This window comes from Podarcis tiliguerta (assembly GCF_965153285.1).
Source record: "Podarcis tiliguerta genome assembly, chromosome: 12".
Taxonomy (NCBI): domain Eukaryota; kingdom Metazoa; phylum Chordata; class Lepidosauria; order Squamata; family Lacertidae; genus Podarcis; species Podarcis tiliguerta.
This window is the reverse complement of record NC_139545.1, coordinates 59588478-59604700: the sequence shown is the minus strand read 5'-3', so window position 1 is coordinate 59604700 and position 16223 is coordinate 59588478. Positions and strand designations below refer to the sequence as shown.

Below are 16223 nucleotides of genomic sequence, written 5' to 3'. Positions count from 1 at the left end.
TGCCCACCTCTTTCCCCAGCCCACGGGGCACCTCCAGTCCTGTGTGGGGCAGAGCTCAGAACAGAGCCTGGGGTGAAGCTGGGCTCTAACGGGCAAAATTGCAGCAGCAGCATAGAGGGCATGGGAAGAGCTCTGCCAGTTGAATTTCTGCCTGCCGTGTAACCCTCAGACGTGCAGGATGAGGCCTGTCAGGGAAGGGAAGGAGCCGTAGGGCAGCCCCTGCTTTGCAGTGCGCCAGCCGCCCCCTGCCCCCCCCTTCAAACCCCCAAAAGCCTTTTCAGGAAGCCCTGTGGAACTGCTGCCTGCTGGGACCTTGCAAGAACGGTCAGGAATCCCAGGCCTCCTGGGAGATGGGGAGAGCAGTGCATGCTGGGATATGTGTCCTCACCCCCTAGGTCAAGGTGGGGCTGGTGCAGAGGTCCAGAGCAGGCTGGGGGGGGGGAGAACTTGCTGACCCCCTTCCTGCGGCTGACCTGCAGCACCCCCAGAACTGAGTTCCCAGGATGTAGCTCCAGAGCATGTGCAAAGCGCTGCAGCCCTTTAATTGGGTGGGGGTATTGCAGCGGGGGGGGGAGCTTTCTCCTCCCTCCCACCCACCCGCTGCTGCCGGCCTGGTTTGGCCCCCTCCCCTCACATCAGCCCCACTTCCTGGCAATGGCAGCAGCTGGGGCATCGTCAACACCCCCTTGAAATGGCAATGCCCGTCGACTTTGGGGGTCCCGGTCCCCTTGAATATTTTATGGGGGGGCCAAAGGGGCCCTGATCCCAGGAGCTGGCTCCTATGGCCCTGGGGGGACCCAGCCGCCAGCCCACCTCCTGCCCCACTGGGAGCCGCCTGCACTGAACTCCTGCGGGGTTAATGATTAACCCTTTGCATGGCTGCCTGCTCCCCGGTCCCCCCCCCACCAACTGGGCGAGTCCCGTGACCCAGGAAGGAGCGTCTGGGAGGAGGCGGCAGGGCTGGGTGCTGCTGGGACCCCCCCTTCCTCCCCCCAAACACACACACACCCAGCTATCATGGACTTCTTGCTCTGCCCGCAGGTAAGGCCAACCCCCCAGTCGCTGCCAGGCTGAAAGGCGGCACCTGGTCGCCTGGGGAGGCCTGGGTGCCGGGGGCGGGGGGATGGAGAGGAGGGGGCGGCAGGAGGGTCTCTGGGTGCAGCTTTCTCCTGACGCCCACAGGGTGGGGGCACCAGCTCTCATCTCCCATGGGGCAATTCCTGCCTGGGGGGCATTTCAGCAAAGGAGAAGGGAGCTGGGAGGTTTGCCCCCCCCCCCAAGTGAGGACGTGTGGTGGGGGCAGACTTTCACCAGAGGCCGGGAGTTCCCCTGTCTTGGGTGCCAGGCGCTGCTTGCTGGGTGGGGGGCAGGAAGAGGAGAGCCCCCTCCTGGGTGACTTGGGGAGGGGTGGGAGGGAGAGGGAGGTGGGGGGGAGGGAGAGGCTGGGAGGACTAATTCAGTAGCATGTGCTCTGTGGAACTCCCTGCCACTTGACGCCAGCCAAGCGCCTTCTCTGATTGGTGCCCGCTTGGCAGCCCTTTCGCTCAGAGTTCATTTCATTCGTTTCCACTGTTTTAGTGCTTTACAGCCCTTTTAAACTTTTTATGGACAACTTTAACGTTTCTCGTAAACCACCCGGAGATGTTTTACGACCAGATGCCTTTTCCGATGCAAATTAAACGAAACGGGTTTAGATGGGACCCCAAAGGGAATCTCTCCTGAATCTCCCCTGGCGCCACCCTTGCGAGGGAGGCCGCTGGGAGCGTCTGCTGGGGGTCATGGCTCAGTCTCTAGGCCCCCCCAGCCCAGGGTACCGCTTGCCCTTGGCTCCATGGGGATGTGGGGTGTTGCTTGTGCTGCGGAGAGGAAAAACACTCTGCACGTGCTCAGAGGCATGCACCATTATTGCCACATGTTCCAGGACTTAAATGGTGGCCTGGGGGTGTTGTTCCTCTTTGGGCCCATCCAGAGGGGGACCCTAAGCCCTGCTGGGCTTCTTGGGGGGCTGCCAGGGGCCCCCAGGAGTGGCAGGGATGGGCTGGGGCAGCCTGTCCCAGGATATTCCTTCCCTCCCCCTTGGGCAACTTAGGGGCCTTTCTGTGCACCCCCTCTTGAGAAATGGGGATTTAGAGGGACCCCGAGGGTCATCCAGTCCAACCCCTGCAATGCAGGATTCGCACCTGGAGCATCCCTGGCTGATAGCAATGCAAAAACTCTCCCGCGGAGGAGATCCTCTTACCCGCCCAGCCTCTGAGGCTCCGGGGAGGGGGAGGGCAGCCAGCCCCTCCCCGTGCAGCACTTTTGGGGGGCCAGGAAGCAATGCCCCCCCTCTCCCCGGGAGCCTCCGTGCCGCTGTCACCTTGAGTCCTGGGGGGGGGGGAACCTCCTCCTCCTTCTCCTCCTCCCCCCTCCTGCCGGCTAATCTGCTCGGGTGTCTGCCGGCGCAAGGGGGGGCCTCTCCCCGTCAATATTTGGAGTGGCACGAGGGGACGGATCCGCCTGCCGCCTCCTCTCTGCGGGCGAAGTGACCTTCCCGGCCCGGGAGGAGCTCAGCATCATAAAGCGCCAGGCCGGCGGCGGAGAAGGAGGCGCGGAGGGACGGGCAGGAGGGAGAGCGAGGGGCAGCCGCGGGGGCGGGGGGCACAGCTTGGCATGGCGCAGGTAGGGAGAGGGGGACCCCCCCCTCCAGGGCCCCTCGCGGGATGGGCAGGAACTTGGGGAGGGAGGGGGCTTCTCCGCCTGCCTGCCTGCCCCCCTCCCTCCGTGCCACACGTCCCTCCGGCAGCCTCTTCCCTGGCACAGGCTGGCGCTGCTCTGGAGTCCCATCCTGGCAAACAGAGCGTCTCTTTTTGGGGGGGAATTGCTGAGTTGCACCCCCCCCCCTTTTAAACTGCCTGTTTTCACATGCAGTAGTCGCACAGCCGGTTAATCCTGCAGGGTTTGGGGAGCCTGCGAGGGAGGAGGAGGAAGCTCCTGGCATTGTAGAAAAGGGAGGGACCCCCAGTGGGCATCCAAACCACCCCCTGCCAGGGAGGAATGGCAGCTGAAGAGACCCTGGCTGGCAGGCAGACAGCTAGCCGACTTCCAGAAACCTGCAATGGAGGAGAGAGAAGCAGAGTCCCAGAGATTTCTCCTGCAAAGCTCCTCTCCCACCTGGTAGAGGGACCCCCAACGGTCATCTAGTCTGACCCCACCCAAGGCAGAGCCGCTGACCCCGGAGAAGGGCAGTCAGGCTCAGCAGGTGGAGCTTCTGCAGGTGGGAGGGGGCGCAGGGCGCAGGGGGGGTCTCTCTCCTTCCCCCCTCAGCCTCTGGGCTTCTTCCGCAGCCGGAGCAGGATGGGCCCAGCCCCACGTCGCCCACCTTTGGGGGGCAGAAGGCGGCCGAGGAGGAGGAAGAGAAGGACCTGAGCAAAGCCCTGCGGGTGGAGCGCTTTGAGGAGATCCTGCAGGATTCGCACCCGCGCAACGTGGAGGAGGCTGGGCGGAGCTACAGCGAGGAGGACTTTGAGTGTGAGTTTTATTGGGGGGGATCAAGGAGGGATCCTGCATCCAGGCCGGGGGGGGTCTGCTGGGGGGCAGAAGGCAGGCTGTGTTGGGAGGGCGGGGGGAGAGGAGCCTGGGGGGTGAGGAAATGGGGTGGGTGGAGAATGCAGAGCTATTATTATTATTATTGTTGTTGTTATTATTATTATTATTATTATTATTATTATTATTATTATTATTATTATACCCTGCCTCTTCCCCTGGCAGGGATTCAAGGCAGCTTAAAAATAAAAATAAGGACAGCTAAAACACTGCTGGGGGGGAATCAAGCATTAACAGATTGATAGAATTAAAGCTATACTATATACATTTAAAAACCGGACCATAAAGGCACCAGAGCTCCGGCCCCAGCTGGAAAGTGAGCCTGGCGCCTTCTAGATGCCAAGCAGGTGTCCGGCACATTCAGGTTGGTCTGTGAGTGGCGGTTGAGTGGAGCACCCATGTCCTGAGGAAGTCTATCTCTGGATATGGGGGGGAGGTCCCCTTTGCCCGGCCTCCTAGGCCTGCACTGCTTGTCCCGGGACTCATGGGGGCCAAGGGAAGACTTCCTAGTCTCAGAAGGGCCCTCCTGAGGCCATCTAGTCCAAGGATGGCAGCTGGTTGGGGGGTCTTGAAGACCCTCTCATGGCCAAGGCTGTGCCTGGATTCGCTTCCTTTTATTAGAATCCTAGAATTGTAGGGTTGGCAGGGACCTCATGGGTCATCTAGTCTGACCCCCGGAAGGCAGGAATCTGCCGCTGCCCCACATGGGGGTCAAACCTGCAACCTTCGCATTATCAGCACCAGGCAACAGGGCTTGGCAGTTTTCTCTTTGTACAGGATCACTTCTTCCTCAGTTTCTTTCTTTTTCTTTCTTTCTTTCTCTCTCTCTCTCTTTCTTTCTTTCTTAGTTTTTTATTTAGACTTTTCAGATTTATACATTTCATTAGTTTTACAATCAATTCGACATTCCAAAATTTGACTTCCTTCCCCCTTTTTCTGCGGCTCCTTAAATTTATTTCTTAATATCTTCTGCAAATCCAAGTTCATTTAACTTGCTCATTTAATTATCTGCTGTAAATATATACTCGTATAAAACTGCAGGTTATTACACTAATCCTGCTAATGTTTTTATTTGTTTACAATTTATCTGTCAATATTCAATAAACCGTCTCCATTCTTTTATAAAAAAATTATCTTGATTTCTTATTCTTCCGGTAAGTTTCACCATTTTGGTATATTCCCTGAGTTTTTGTATCCATTCTTCCTTTTCTGGGACTTCTGCTTCTTTCCGTTTTGGGGGCAAGCAATGTTCTTGCTGCTTTAGTTGCATACATAAATAAATTTCTATACAATTTAGGTAGTTCTGTCCCTATAATTCCTACAAGAAAAGCTTTTGGGTTGGTTTGTTTTTATAAAAGTTATTTTGAACATCCTTTTCAATTCATTATATATCATTTCCCTGTAAGCCTTGACCTTATTACAAGACCACCACATATGATAAACCCAGTTTCCCAGTTCTACTTGGACAATCGGTTCCTTCCTGTTGGTGAGGACCAGATCCAGGACAGATAACCCCCTTCTTGCTTCTTCCACCTTCTGTTTTTCCTCCCCCAAATTTTTTTTTATTCATTTTATAACACAACTAAACAACAGAAGCAAGCAGCAGAGTGGCGCAGCGGAAGCATGCTGGGCCCATAACCCAGAGGTCGATGGATCGAAACCATTATTTAGGGGACGCGGGTGGCGCTGTGGGTTAAAACCTCAGTGCCTAGGGCTTGCCAATCGAAAGGTCGGCGGTTCGAATCCCCGCGGCGGGGTGCGCTCCCGTTGTTCGGTCCCAGCGCCTGCCAACCTAGCAGTTCGAAAGCACGTCAAAGTGCAAGTAGATAAATAGGTACTGCTCTGGTGGGAAGGTAAACGGCGTTTCCGTGTGCGACTCTGGCTCACCAGAGCAGCGATGTCACGCTGGCCACGTGACTCGGAAGTGTCTCCGGACAGCGTTGGCCCCCGGCCTCTTAAGTGAGATGGGCGCACAACCCTAGAGTCTGGCAAGACTGGCCCGTACGGGCAGGGGTACCTTTACCTTTACCTTTAAACAACAGAAACAGAAAAACAATGCAAACAAATTCTTGCCTTATCCTTATTTTTTCCTAAACATTGTTAGGTGGGCTTCCCCCAAGTCCCCCCCCCCATCTGATTTTCATTTTACCTCATCTTTACAGTTTACATATATCATAATTTTTAACCATTTTTTTTATCACGCTTACTTTTACCATAAAATTTTTCACATTTTATCACTTAGAAATAATACTGTTTTAAAATACCCTATCTTCTACTTCTAACCCTACAGCCTATATCCACTTCCAAAGCTATTCTAAGATTTAAATATTAACTTTTTTCCCAAATATTCCTTAAACTTCTTCCAATCTTCTTCCACCATCTCTTCTCTCTGGTCCTGGAGTCTCCCGGTCAGTTCGGCATGTTCCATGTAATCCGTCATCTTCATCTGCCATTGTTCGATAGTTGGTAAATTTCATTTCTTCCAATTCTTCGCTAGCAATATTCTCGCAGCTATTGTGGCGTACAGAAAAAAAGTAACATCATTTTTGGGGATTTTGCCCCCCCCCCCACTATACCAAGTAAATAGGCTTCTGGTTTCTTGATAAATGTGTTTTTCAACACTTTTTTCAATTCATTATAAATCCTTTCCCAGAAGTCTTTTACCTTGGGGCACGTCCACCACATGTGGTGAAAGGTTCCTTCTTTTTCATTTATGATACATTTTTGCTAACTTCACTGGTGTTAAGTAGCATCTGTGATTCTGGGCCGGCTTCCTGGTGGCCCTGGAGGCCCCCTCCTCCCCAAATACGCCCCCCCAACTCCGCTTCTCCCCACAGACCACCGCCAGTCGTCCCACCACATCCACCACCCGCTGTCCAGCCACCTTCCCTCGGACCCCCGGAGGAAGAAGGGCGTCTCCAGGAAGGCCAAGAAGAAGAAGAAGGAGAAGCAGCCGCAGCCGCAGCGCCCCTCCGTCCCCGGGGAGACCCCCACCATCGAGGAGGAGGAGGAGGAGGAGGCCGAGGAGGGGGAGGAGGAGGCTGATGAAGACACCTGCGACACCGAGACGGAGCAGGCCTCCGAGGACCTCATGCTCTTGCACGGCTCTCCGGAGGGGGTGCAGGTAGGTCGGGGGGGGGCTGGATGACCTTTGGGGTTCCCTCCCAACTCATCAATTCCTCAATCCCAGGCCAGGCTGGGGATTGAACCTCTGAGCTACAAGAAAGGCCATTCCCCCTGGAGCTCAGGATGGTGGTGGAAGTGGCAAAGGGGTTTGTAGGTTCGTAGAACTGTCATGTCAGAAGGGACCCAAGGGTCATCTAGCCCAACCCCTTCAATAATAATAATAATAATAATAATAATAATAATAATAATAATAATAGTGCTACCTCGGGTTACATACGCTTCAGGTTACAGACGCTTCTGGTTACAAACTCTGCTAACCCAGAAATAGTACCTCGGGTTAAGAACTTTGCTTCAGGATGAGAACAGACATTGTGCTCTGGTGGCGTGGCAGCAGCAGGAGGCGCATTTGCTAAAGTGGTGCTTCAGGTTCAGAACAGTTTCAGGTTAAGAACGGACCTCCAGAACGAATTAAGTACTTAACACGAGGTACCACTGTAATAATAATAATAATAATAAATTTTATATATACCCCGCTCTCCCCAGCCAAGACTGGGCTCAGGGCGGCTAACACCAGATATAAAACAATTGATTGAAATACAACTTAAAAAACAAGATTGAAATACAAAGACAACATCCCCTGAGGGACCCCTTCCAAGCCTCCAAGGAGAACCCACCTTTTCTTGAGGGAGACCATCCCAGCACCAGCATCTCTTGCTCCAAGGAGGGGAGGGGAGCCCCCGGCCCCAGCCCCTGACCCCCCGCTTCTCTCCCCTCAGTTCTTCTTGCAAGAGGACGATGGAGTAGACCGGCCGGCGGAGGGGGCAGCCAGCCCCACCATGCCCCACAGCTCCTCAACGGACTCTGGGGGCTCCCCAGCTCCCAAGGGGGCCAAAGCAGGCAGGTGAGTGAGGGGCGGGGGCCGGAAGGGAGGGGGTCTGCCCTGAGCAGTAGATTTCAGCTGGGGGGAGTGAGGGGGTGGAGAGGGTTTGGGGCACCTCCTCCCTCCTGGGGGGGCCCTGAAGGAAGGTGGGCTCTGGCTCAGCGGCTGGTTTATTCTCCCAGCGTGAAGTGGGGGGGGGGTCTCTCCCCATAGCATCTGAAATCAGGCTATTCGTTCCATGAAATCATGTGCTGCTTGAACATCTTTTTTGTTTAATCGATACTTTATTGAAAGGTTTTCATGTATAAAAGAAAAATCGAGAGAGAGCGAGAAAAGAAAAGAGTGTGGAAAAAGAAAGACAGAGGAGAAGACAGAAAACATGCAGAACATACAGTGCAACAATTAAGTCCCTTTCCTTTCTATAGATTATTCTATAGAGAAGTGATATTATCATCCTAATCCATATATGGTCACTAATAACCCCCTCGATTCCGTATAAACTCATTTCAGGTATCAATATATTTGTCCAAACCAAGGAAGTCCGTCCATCGGTTGCAGGTGGGGTCAATCTTTGGATTCGCACGTTAAAAAACCCTCAGAGCCGTTTTCCAAAGAGAAGACTGACCAACCAGGAGGCTTCCTAAAAGTCTAAACCGACTAGAAACAGAATTAAAACTCGCTGCCGCTTTTTGAGCGCCTGGCCAGGCCTGTCTGAGCAAGAAGGTTCTTAGCGGGCGCCGAAAAGAGAGCAGGGAAGGCGCCTTGAGATCCCTAGGCAGGAAGTTCCAAAGGTTATAGGTGCTGCCACCCTGCAAGATTGGCAGTTGTGCGGCACCCGTAAGAGTGCCAGTTGTGCCAATCGAAGGGGCCAAGCGGGCAGGTCTGGGGCAAGGCGATTTCACGGGGAAACCGGTGCCCAGTTGTTGAGGGAAAGGAGGTTCCCCACACTTTATGCCAGCCCCGCAGAGCTGCCTCCTTGGCGCCCAAGGCGGGCACGGTGCCCGCCTGTGAGTCTGCCTCTCTCACAGCTCAGATGCCGAGGAACCCGCGGGCACGGAGGCGCCCAGCATGGCCGAGGCGGGCTCCCCCGGGAGGGTGCTCTCCAAGTCCCAGCCCGGGCACCGCAGCTACAACCTCAATGAGCGCCGGCGCATTGGCAGCATGACTGGCATCGAGCAGACCCGCTACCCCAAGGTGCCCACCGATGAGTCCGAGGCCCAGACCCTGGCCTCCGCCGACCTGGACTTCATGAAGAGTGAGTGGTGGGGGGCACGGGGGGGGAGCACAGAGGAGGAGGAGTCTTGGGTGTGAATCCGCCAGCTGGGATGCCCTCTGGCTGCCTGGCACACACTCTTTCTCAGGCAAAGCCATGAAACCATCTTTGGCCTGTTAAAGCTGCTATTAGAATTATTTTTCATGCTCATTATATATTATTGATGCTCTGTAAAATGTGTTCTTAATGGGATCTTTTGATACAGGGCAGTATATAAAGTATTAGTATTCTGGCAGTGGCCTACCTGGGAGGGGGATCGTGCCGCAGGGTATAAAGGGCTTTGTGAGTTGCCATATTTTTCACTCCATAAGATGCACTTTTTTCTTCCTAAAAAGTAAGGGGAAATGTCTGTGCATCTTATGGAGCGAATGTGTGGTCCCTGGAGCCGAATAGCCCAGGGGCAAAAAGCAGATCATGCTCTTTTTTTTGAAAGAGGGGTGTTGAAACAAAGCTGCTGATTGGCAAGCGGTCGGGAGCAAGATAAGGGATACTAGCAATAAAGGAGGCTGCCTTGAAAGAGGGAGGTAAAGACAGCAAACTTGCAAGGAGAGGAGACAGGAAGACTAAAGCAATGAGGAGAGAAATTAGAAGAAAAGGAGGAGCAAAAAACTGCTCCAGCTAAGGAAAAGACACTAAGGCAAACAAGAGGGAAGGGGGTGTTGAAAGGAGGCAGCTGATTGGTGGGACTGGGGGAGACATAAGGGACACTAGGCTGCCTGGGAGGGGGGAGGTAAAAGCCCATGGATCTTCAGGATTTTTGCATTGGGCTACCCCAAACTCACCGTCAAATCACATGTCTGTGGCCACAGCATGAACCACAAAAATCATACATCCACTGTTTAGTTCAGAATATTTTTTCTTGTTTTCCTCTAAAAACTAGGTACCGTATTTTTCGCTCTATAGGACGCACTTTTTCCCCTCCAAAAATGAAGGGAAAAGGTGTGTGCATCCTATGGGGAGAATGCAGGCTTTTGCTGAAGCCTGGAGAGCGAGAGGGGTAGGTGCGCACCGACCCCTCTTGCTCTCCAGGCTTCAGGAAGCTACCCGCAAGCCTGGGGAGCCCGGCGGGAGTTCCCGCGGGCTCCCAAGACTTGTAGATAGCAGTCTGCATCCCGAAGCCTGGGGCACGCCACGCAGCGCACCCCGGGCTTCGGGCAGATATCCGCTAGCCTTGGAAGCTCGGCGGGAGTTTCCGCCAGGCTCCCAAGGCTTGCAGATTGGTTTGGAGGCTGGTGGTGGGGAAAGCAGCGCTGCGGGGACAGCGGGGAGGCGGAGCGCGCCTTCCCATTGCTCTCTGACCTGCTCTTTGGGCTGGCGGTGGGGGAAAGCAGCGCTCCCCCTCCCCCCGCCCCAAAGAGCAGGTCGAAAGGAACCCAAAGCCTCCGGAGCCCAGCGGGAACTCCTGCTGGGCTCCGGAGGCTTCGGGTGAACACACAGAACGCACCTTGACTTAGAGGGGGAGAACAAGAAAAAAAAATTTTTTTCCTGTTCTCCCCCTCCTATGGTCCAGTGCGTCCAATAGAGCGAAAAATATGGTGCATCTTATGGTCAGGTGCGTCTTATGGAGCGAAAAATATGGTAGTCTGTCAGAGGCACTTCTGAGCCAGACACGTTTGTTGCATCCCGGTCTTTTGTGGGCTGCAGAGTGTGGCCTTCCTGGGACGCAGGAAGCACTAATAATAATAATTTTTTTTTTCTTCCGGGCGGCTTGCCTTTGCTGGGAATCTGTCTCTCTCCAAAGGCAAAGAGCTCCTTGTGATTATAGTAAATAAAAGAAAACAAGGGAGAAGAAAAAGGAAATAATAGAAAACAGAAAGAGAGGAAGAGAATACATTAAGAAACATTTTTAAAAACAGAGAGTAACAGCAATAACAAAGTAACCATTAAACAGAATTACGGCTACAAAACTATATGGTATATATCCCAGGCACCCTCAACCTCGACCCTCCAGAGTTTTGAGACTACAATTCCCAGCATCCCTCACCACCGGTCCTGCTCGCTAGGGATCATGGGAGTTGTAGGCCAAAAACATCTGGAGGGCCGAGGTTGAGGAAGCCTGGGCTATCCTTTCGCCATCCGTGGCACGGAGGTGGGCTTTTCCGCTCGCCGGGTGTTCCTTCCTTTAATTTTGCCCCTTCGAATCCTAGAAGGGAAGGGACCCCCAAGGGGCATCTAGTCCAACCCCCCCTGAAAGGCAGGAGTGGATTTTTTCAAACTGAAAAATGACCCAGCTGCGACACAACAGCCCTGCGGTGTTGCCAGGGGGTCTCTGGCAGTCAAATCGGGAAACTTTTTTGCACAGAAGAGGAAAAGTGGGCAGGAGGTCCAAGCAGAACACAGAATATTCTGAGCCCCAAAACTGGGCTCATCCTAGTGGCTGTCATCGTTCTGGTTTACTCGCAAGTAGGCAGCAAAAAGAGGAAGTCTGGCCTGGATCCCTGGGGGTCTTCCTCCCCTGTCTTTGGGGGGCAGACCCCAGGCTCTTTCTGACCAATGGCGTGCCAGCGCCCGGGGCACAGGTGCCTCACCTTTCTCAGGTGGCACCCGAAGAGACTGGCAGGAAGAGGTTGGATGTAGGGGAGCCACGAGGAGGACGGATCAGGGCCTTTCTCTGCACCCCCCACTCAGGGCCTTCTGTCCTTCTACCCCGCAGGCCACAGGTTCGAGGATGTTCCTGGGGTGCGGCGCCACCTGGTCCGGAAGAGCGCCAAAGGCCAGGTGGTCCACATTGGCAAGGACCGCAAGGAGCCCAGCGCCCGGCAGAGGAAGCAGGACCGGCAGCCCCACGAGGTGAGCAAGGGGGGTGGATTTGTGGCCTGGGTGATCTGGCGCCCCTGGCAGAACCATCCAGATTGCGCCCCTAGGCATGTGGTACAGGGAAAACCCACATATCATGTAAAAACCCTCTATTTAAGACCTTTTCTTATGAAGCAATAATTGATATATTTATAGACATATTGTGGAAATATTTTATATATATGTAAATTTTTATTAGTTTTTTAACATACCATTTTCAACAGTAATTAAACATATTTTTACATCTTATTCCATTTTTTTGATTTCCATCAAAAATATTTATGGAAATGTTTTTAGCAGATTTTGCACCCGCTCCTTGCCTTCGCCGCTGGTGGGGGCCTTCCTCACCACCCCCTGGCAATAGGCTGGGGAAGGAGGGGGCGCAGCCAGCGGGCTGAGGGATCGCTGGAGCAAACTGGACGGCGGTCCCAGATGTTGCAGGGCTATCAGAGACCCCTAAGTTGGGGGGTCTGGCTGGGGTTCCTCCTCCACTTGCCTCTTTGACTCCCTGGCACCGGTTCCTGGGGGGCACTTGCTCCCCACAATTCCAGGCCTGGATTGTGGAAATTCACTCAGGGTGGGGGCATAGCTATCAACTTTTTCCTTTTTTTTAAGGGAAATTCCCTTATTCCGAATAGGATTCCTCGCAAGAAAAGTTGACAGCTGGTGGTAGGAGGGACCTGTGGTGCTTCTGAGCCTGGGGGGCAGGGCTAAGTGACACCCCCTTCCAGGAAGAGGAAGCTCCTTGGCCCTCACCCCAAATTCTCCTGCCCCCCAAGTTCTGATCCGGATTGTTAGTCAGAATCAGAGGCCGCAAGTATTTCTGAACCCCAGTGTCTGGAAAGCATAGGAGGAGGAGAGGGCTAATCTTGCGTTCGAATCCTACGTCCAACCAGCCCTTGCGAGGACAGGAGCCTGGGTTCTGTGGCTCTCCTTGGGCCTGATCCAACCAGCGCTCTTCCTTTTAAATACACCATATTTTTCACTCTACAGGACGCACCCGACCATAGGACGCACCTTGTTTTAGAGGGGGAGAACAAGAAAAAAAATTCTCCCCCTCTCTGCTCAGTGCCCCTTCAGCGAAGCGGCAGGAGAAACGGAGCTCCCGCTTCGCTGAAGGGGCGCTGTGCAGAAAGGGGGAGAATATTTTTTTCTTGTTCTCCCCCTCTAAAACAAGGTGCGTTCAAGGTGCATTCAGTCACCTTCAGCGAAGGCAACCCGAAGCCTCAGGAGCGCAGCGGGAGTTCCCGCTAGGCTCCGGAGGCTTCGGGTTCCTTTTGACCTGCTCTTTGGGGCTGGCAGGGGGGTGGAAGCGCTGCTTTCCCCCACTGCCAGCCTCAAAGGCCAGGTTGGGGAGCAGCGCAAAGGCTGCGTGCAGCCCTCCAGCTGCCCCCCGAGCTTGAGGGGATGGCAGGGGGGGGGGAAGCGCTGCTTTCCTCCACCGCCATCCTCAAAGATCCCTGAAGCCTTTGGAGCGCAGCGCGAGTTCCCACTGCACTCCGAAGGCTTCAGGCAGCTATCCCTGAAGCCTGGAGAGTGAGAGGGGTTGGTGTGCACCAAGGCCTCTCGCTCTCCAGACTTCAGCAAAAGGAACCCAACTCGCGCTGCACTCCAAAGGCTTCAGGCGGCTATCCCTCTCGCGACCCCTCTCGCGACCCCTCTCACTCTCCAGGCTTCGCCTTGCTATCGCTGAAGCCAAGGAGCCTGCATTCGCTCCATAGGACGCACACACATTTCCCCTTAATTTTTGGAGGGGAAAAGGTGTGTCCTATAGAGCGAAAAATACAGTATATTTATTGAGATAATTCAGCATTAATACATTTATACATACCATATTTTTCGCTCTATAACACGCACCAGACCATAACACGCACGTAGTTTTTAGAGGAGGAAAACAAGAAAAAAAATATTCTAAACGAAATAGTGGATATATGATTTTTGTGGTTCATGCTGTGGCCACAGACATGTGATCTGACAGTGTGTTTGGAGTAGCCCAATGCAAAAATCCTGAGGATCCATGCTTTGTAACCACGGAGGAGGGAAGGAAGGGGAACCATGGATCCTCTGCTCACGACTGCAGCAGATCCCCCCCCCCCGCCACCTGTAGGCATTCCCTCCATAACATGCACAGACATTTCCCCTTACTTTCTAGGAGGAAAAAAGTGAGTGTTATGGTGAAAAAAATACGGTACATATTATGGATATACAAACAAACATACATTTCATACAATCCTTAAAAATATTCTTACAAACCCACACTCAACCCTGCACATACTTCCTTTTCCCACCACCATCCCTGTGCTTCCAATCTACTCAATTGCAATTTCTTTCCATTTCTATTACTTTCTTTCGCACAGCATTAAACCAACTTTCTACTTCTTTTTCGGTTGTTATCCATATTATTTGGCGTTTCGGTATTTATAACGGAACTTGTTTATTCTAATAGGAGTTCTGGTTTTCCAATGAGATTTTGCAAATATCCTTTAAACACCCTCCAGTCCTGGTCTATCTTATCTTTGGAGATCCTTCCGATTTCTCCCATTTTGTGGGACGTATTGTAATACTCCGATAATTTGGCAAGCCACTCTTCCCACGCTCTGACCCTCTCCGCCTGGCCAGGTCTTTGTGGAGCTGAACGAGCTGATTGTGGACAAGAACCAGGAGATGCAGTGGAAGGAGACGGCGCGATGGATCAAGTTTGAGGAGGACGTGGAAGAGGAGACGGATCGCTGGGGGAAGCCCCACGTGGCCTCCCTCTCCTTCCGGAGCCTCCTGGAGCTGCGCAGGACCCTGGCTCACGGTGGGCAGGGCAGAGGGGCACCGGGAGAGGGGAGGCTCATTCATAGAGTCAGAAGGGACCCCTGAAGGTCATCCAGACCAACCCCCGGCAAGGCAGGAATCTCCATGGCAGAGGGCCATCTAGTCTGACCCCCTGCGATGCCAGAATCGCAGCTCCAGAATCCCTGACTGGTGGGCATCCAATCGTAGAGTCAGAAGGGACCCCTGAGGGTCATCCAGACCAACCCCATGCAAAGCAGGAGTCTTTTGCCTCCAGCTCCTCTTCCCACTCCCCTGTTCCAACTTTTAATTTGGATCCTGTCTTTCTGGATTGTTACACGCAAACCCAAAATATACAGTGCAACAATTCAATCCAATTCCAAAAATACGGCTTTCAAATCAACCCATCATAGAATTCTAGAGTGGGGAGGGAACCCCAAAGCTCATCCAGACCAACCCCCAGCAATGCCGGAATCTCAGCTGAAGCGCCCATGGCAGGGGGCTGTCCAAGCTCTGCTTAAAGGCCTGCCAGCAAGGAGAGGCTGCTCCACCGGCATCAGAGCTGAGCCAGAATCTCCTTCCTTGTAACTTTTAGAAATGTCAAGTTGGAAGGGGTCCCCGAGGGCCATCTAGTCTGACCCCCTGCGATGCCGGAATCACAGCTTCAGAATCCAATGGCCTCCGATGAGAGGGCAGGGGGAATATGCAGGTGGCCCATATGGGCATTGAACCTGTGACCCTGGCATTTCCTGCACCCCCCCCTTCAGCAAACTAAGCTAACTGGGGGTGCCCGGTCTGGTTCTTTTGGGGTCGGGGCAGGCAGGTCCAATGCGGACTTCCCCAGGCACCCTGTGGAACTCACTGCAGCAGGAGGGGCTGGGTGCAAATCGGACTTAGTGAGGAACTTTTCGGGGGGGTCTATGGGAGAGACCCTTGTCCCCCGGCTAGTGCCCTTTGCTCTCTCTCCCCCCAGGGGCCGTCCTCCTTGACCTGGACCAGAAGACCCTGCCAGGGGTGGCACACCAAGTCGTGGAGCAGATGATCATTTCGGACCAGATCCGAGCGGAGGACCGCGCCAACGTGCTGCGGGCGCTGCTCCTCAAGCACAGGTGAGGCAAGCGGAGGGGGGGCAGTTTCTGGCTCCTCCTCCTGCCAGCTCTGGCATCATATAGACAGCGTGGCAGAGTGGTTAGAGCAGCCTCTCTCTCCGCCTTGGGTCCCTGGGTGCCCCCATCGTCCCTCCCTAGCAGAACTGTTGGTTAGGAACAATGGGAGTTGTAGTCCAACAGCACCCAGGGACCCAAGGTTTGAGTGTCAGGCCAGGGTCTGGCAGGGACCTGGGTTCAAATCCCGACACACAGCCACGAAGCTCAGCGGGTGACTCTGGAAGCCAGTCTCCCTTAGCCTGACCCACCTCACAGGGTTGTTGTATTATTATTATTATTATTATTATTTGCTGATGTTTAGTTTTACTGTTTACTATTAGATTCTGATGGATTCTGGAATGTCGCTTTGTTTGATATAAGTTGTTTATTTTAAAGTTATTGTGGCTTTTATATTGGATCAGATGGTTACCCGACCATAAGACGTGCCGAGTTTTAGAGGAGAACAAGCAAAAAAATATTCTCTCCCTCTCTGCTTAGTGCCTCTCCAGCAAAGCGAAGGGACTCCGTTTCTCCTGCCGCTTCGCTGAAGGAGCGCTGCACAGAGAGGGAAAGCTGCGCAGCGCCTCTCCAGTGAAATGAAGCCAGGAGAGAAAGGGGGGTCGGTGCGCACGGATCCCTC

At 53.7% G+C, this 16223-nt stretch overlaps 2 protein-coding genes across 10 annotated transcripts in view; one reads left to right on the top strand and one right to left on the bottom strand.

Annotated features, from left to right (window-relative positions):
- LOC310660898 (uncharacterized protein) overlaps window positions 1-16223 on the bottom strand; it is a 561482-nt gene that overhangs the window by 172257 nt on the left and 373002 nt on the right. The gene's annotated exons all lie outside the window — the stretch shown is intronic.
- Window positions 1-16223, top strand: part of SLC4A2 (solute carrier family 4 member 2) — a 65846-nt gene that overhangs the window by 29671 nt on the left and 19952 nt on the right. For 7 of the 9 annotated variants that reach the window (XM_083406092.1, XM_083406091.1, XM_083406098.1 and 4 more), the window contains 7 exons: window positions 3327-3510; window positions 6423-6709; window positions 7488-7612; window positions 8620-8846; window positions 11518-11654; window positions 14280-14460; window positions 15412-15547. In XM_083406092.1, coding sequence (XP_083262218.1) covers window positions 3327-3510; window positions 6423-6709; window positions 7488-7612; window positions 8620-8846; window positions 11518-11654; window positions 14280-14460; window positions 15412-15547 — 1277 coding nt within the window. Of the gene's footprint in view, window positions 1-927; window positions 1042-3326; window positions 3511-6422; window positions 6710-7487; window positions 7613-8619; window positions 8847-11517; window positions 11655-14279; window positions 14461-15411; window positions 15548-16223 lie in introns of those variants that run through there. The other 2 variants (XM_083406097.1, XM_083406099.1) reach the window with 2 other exon arrangements.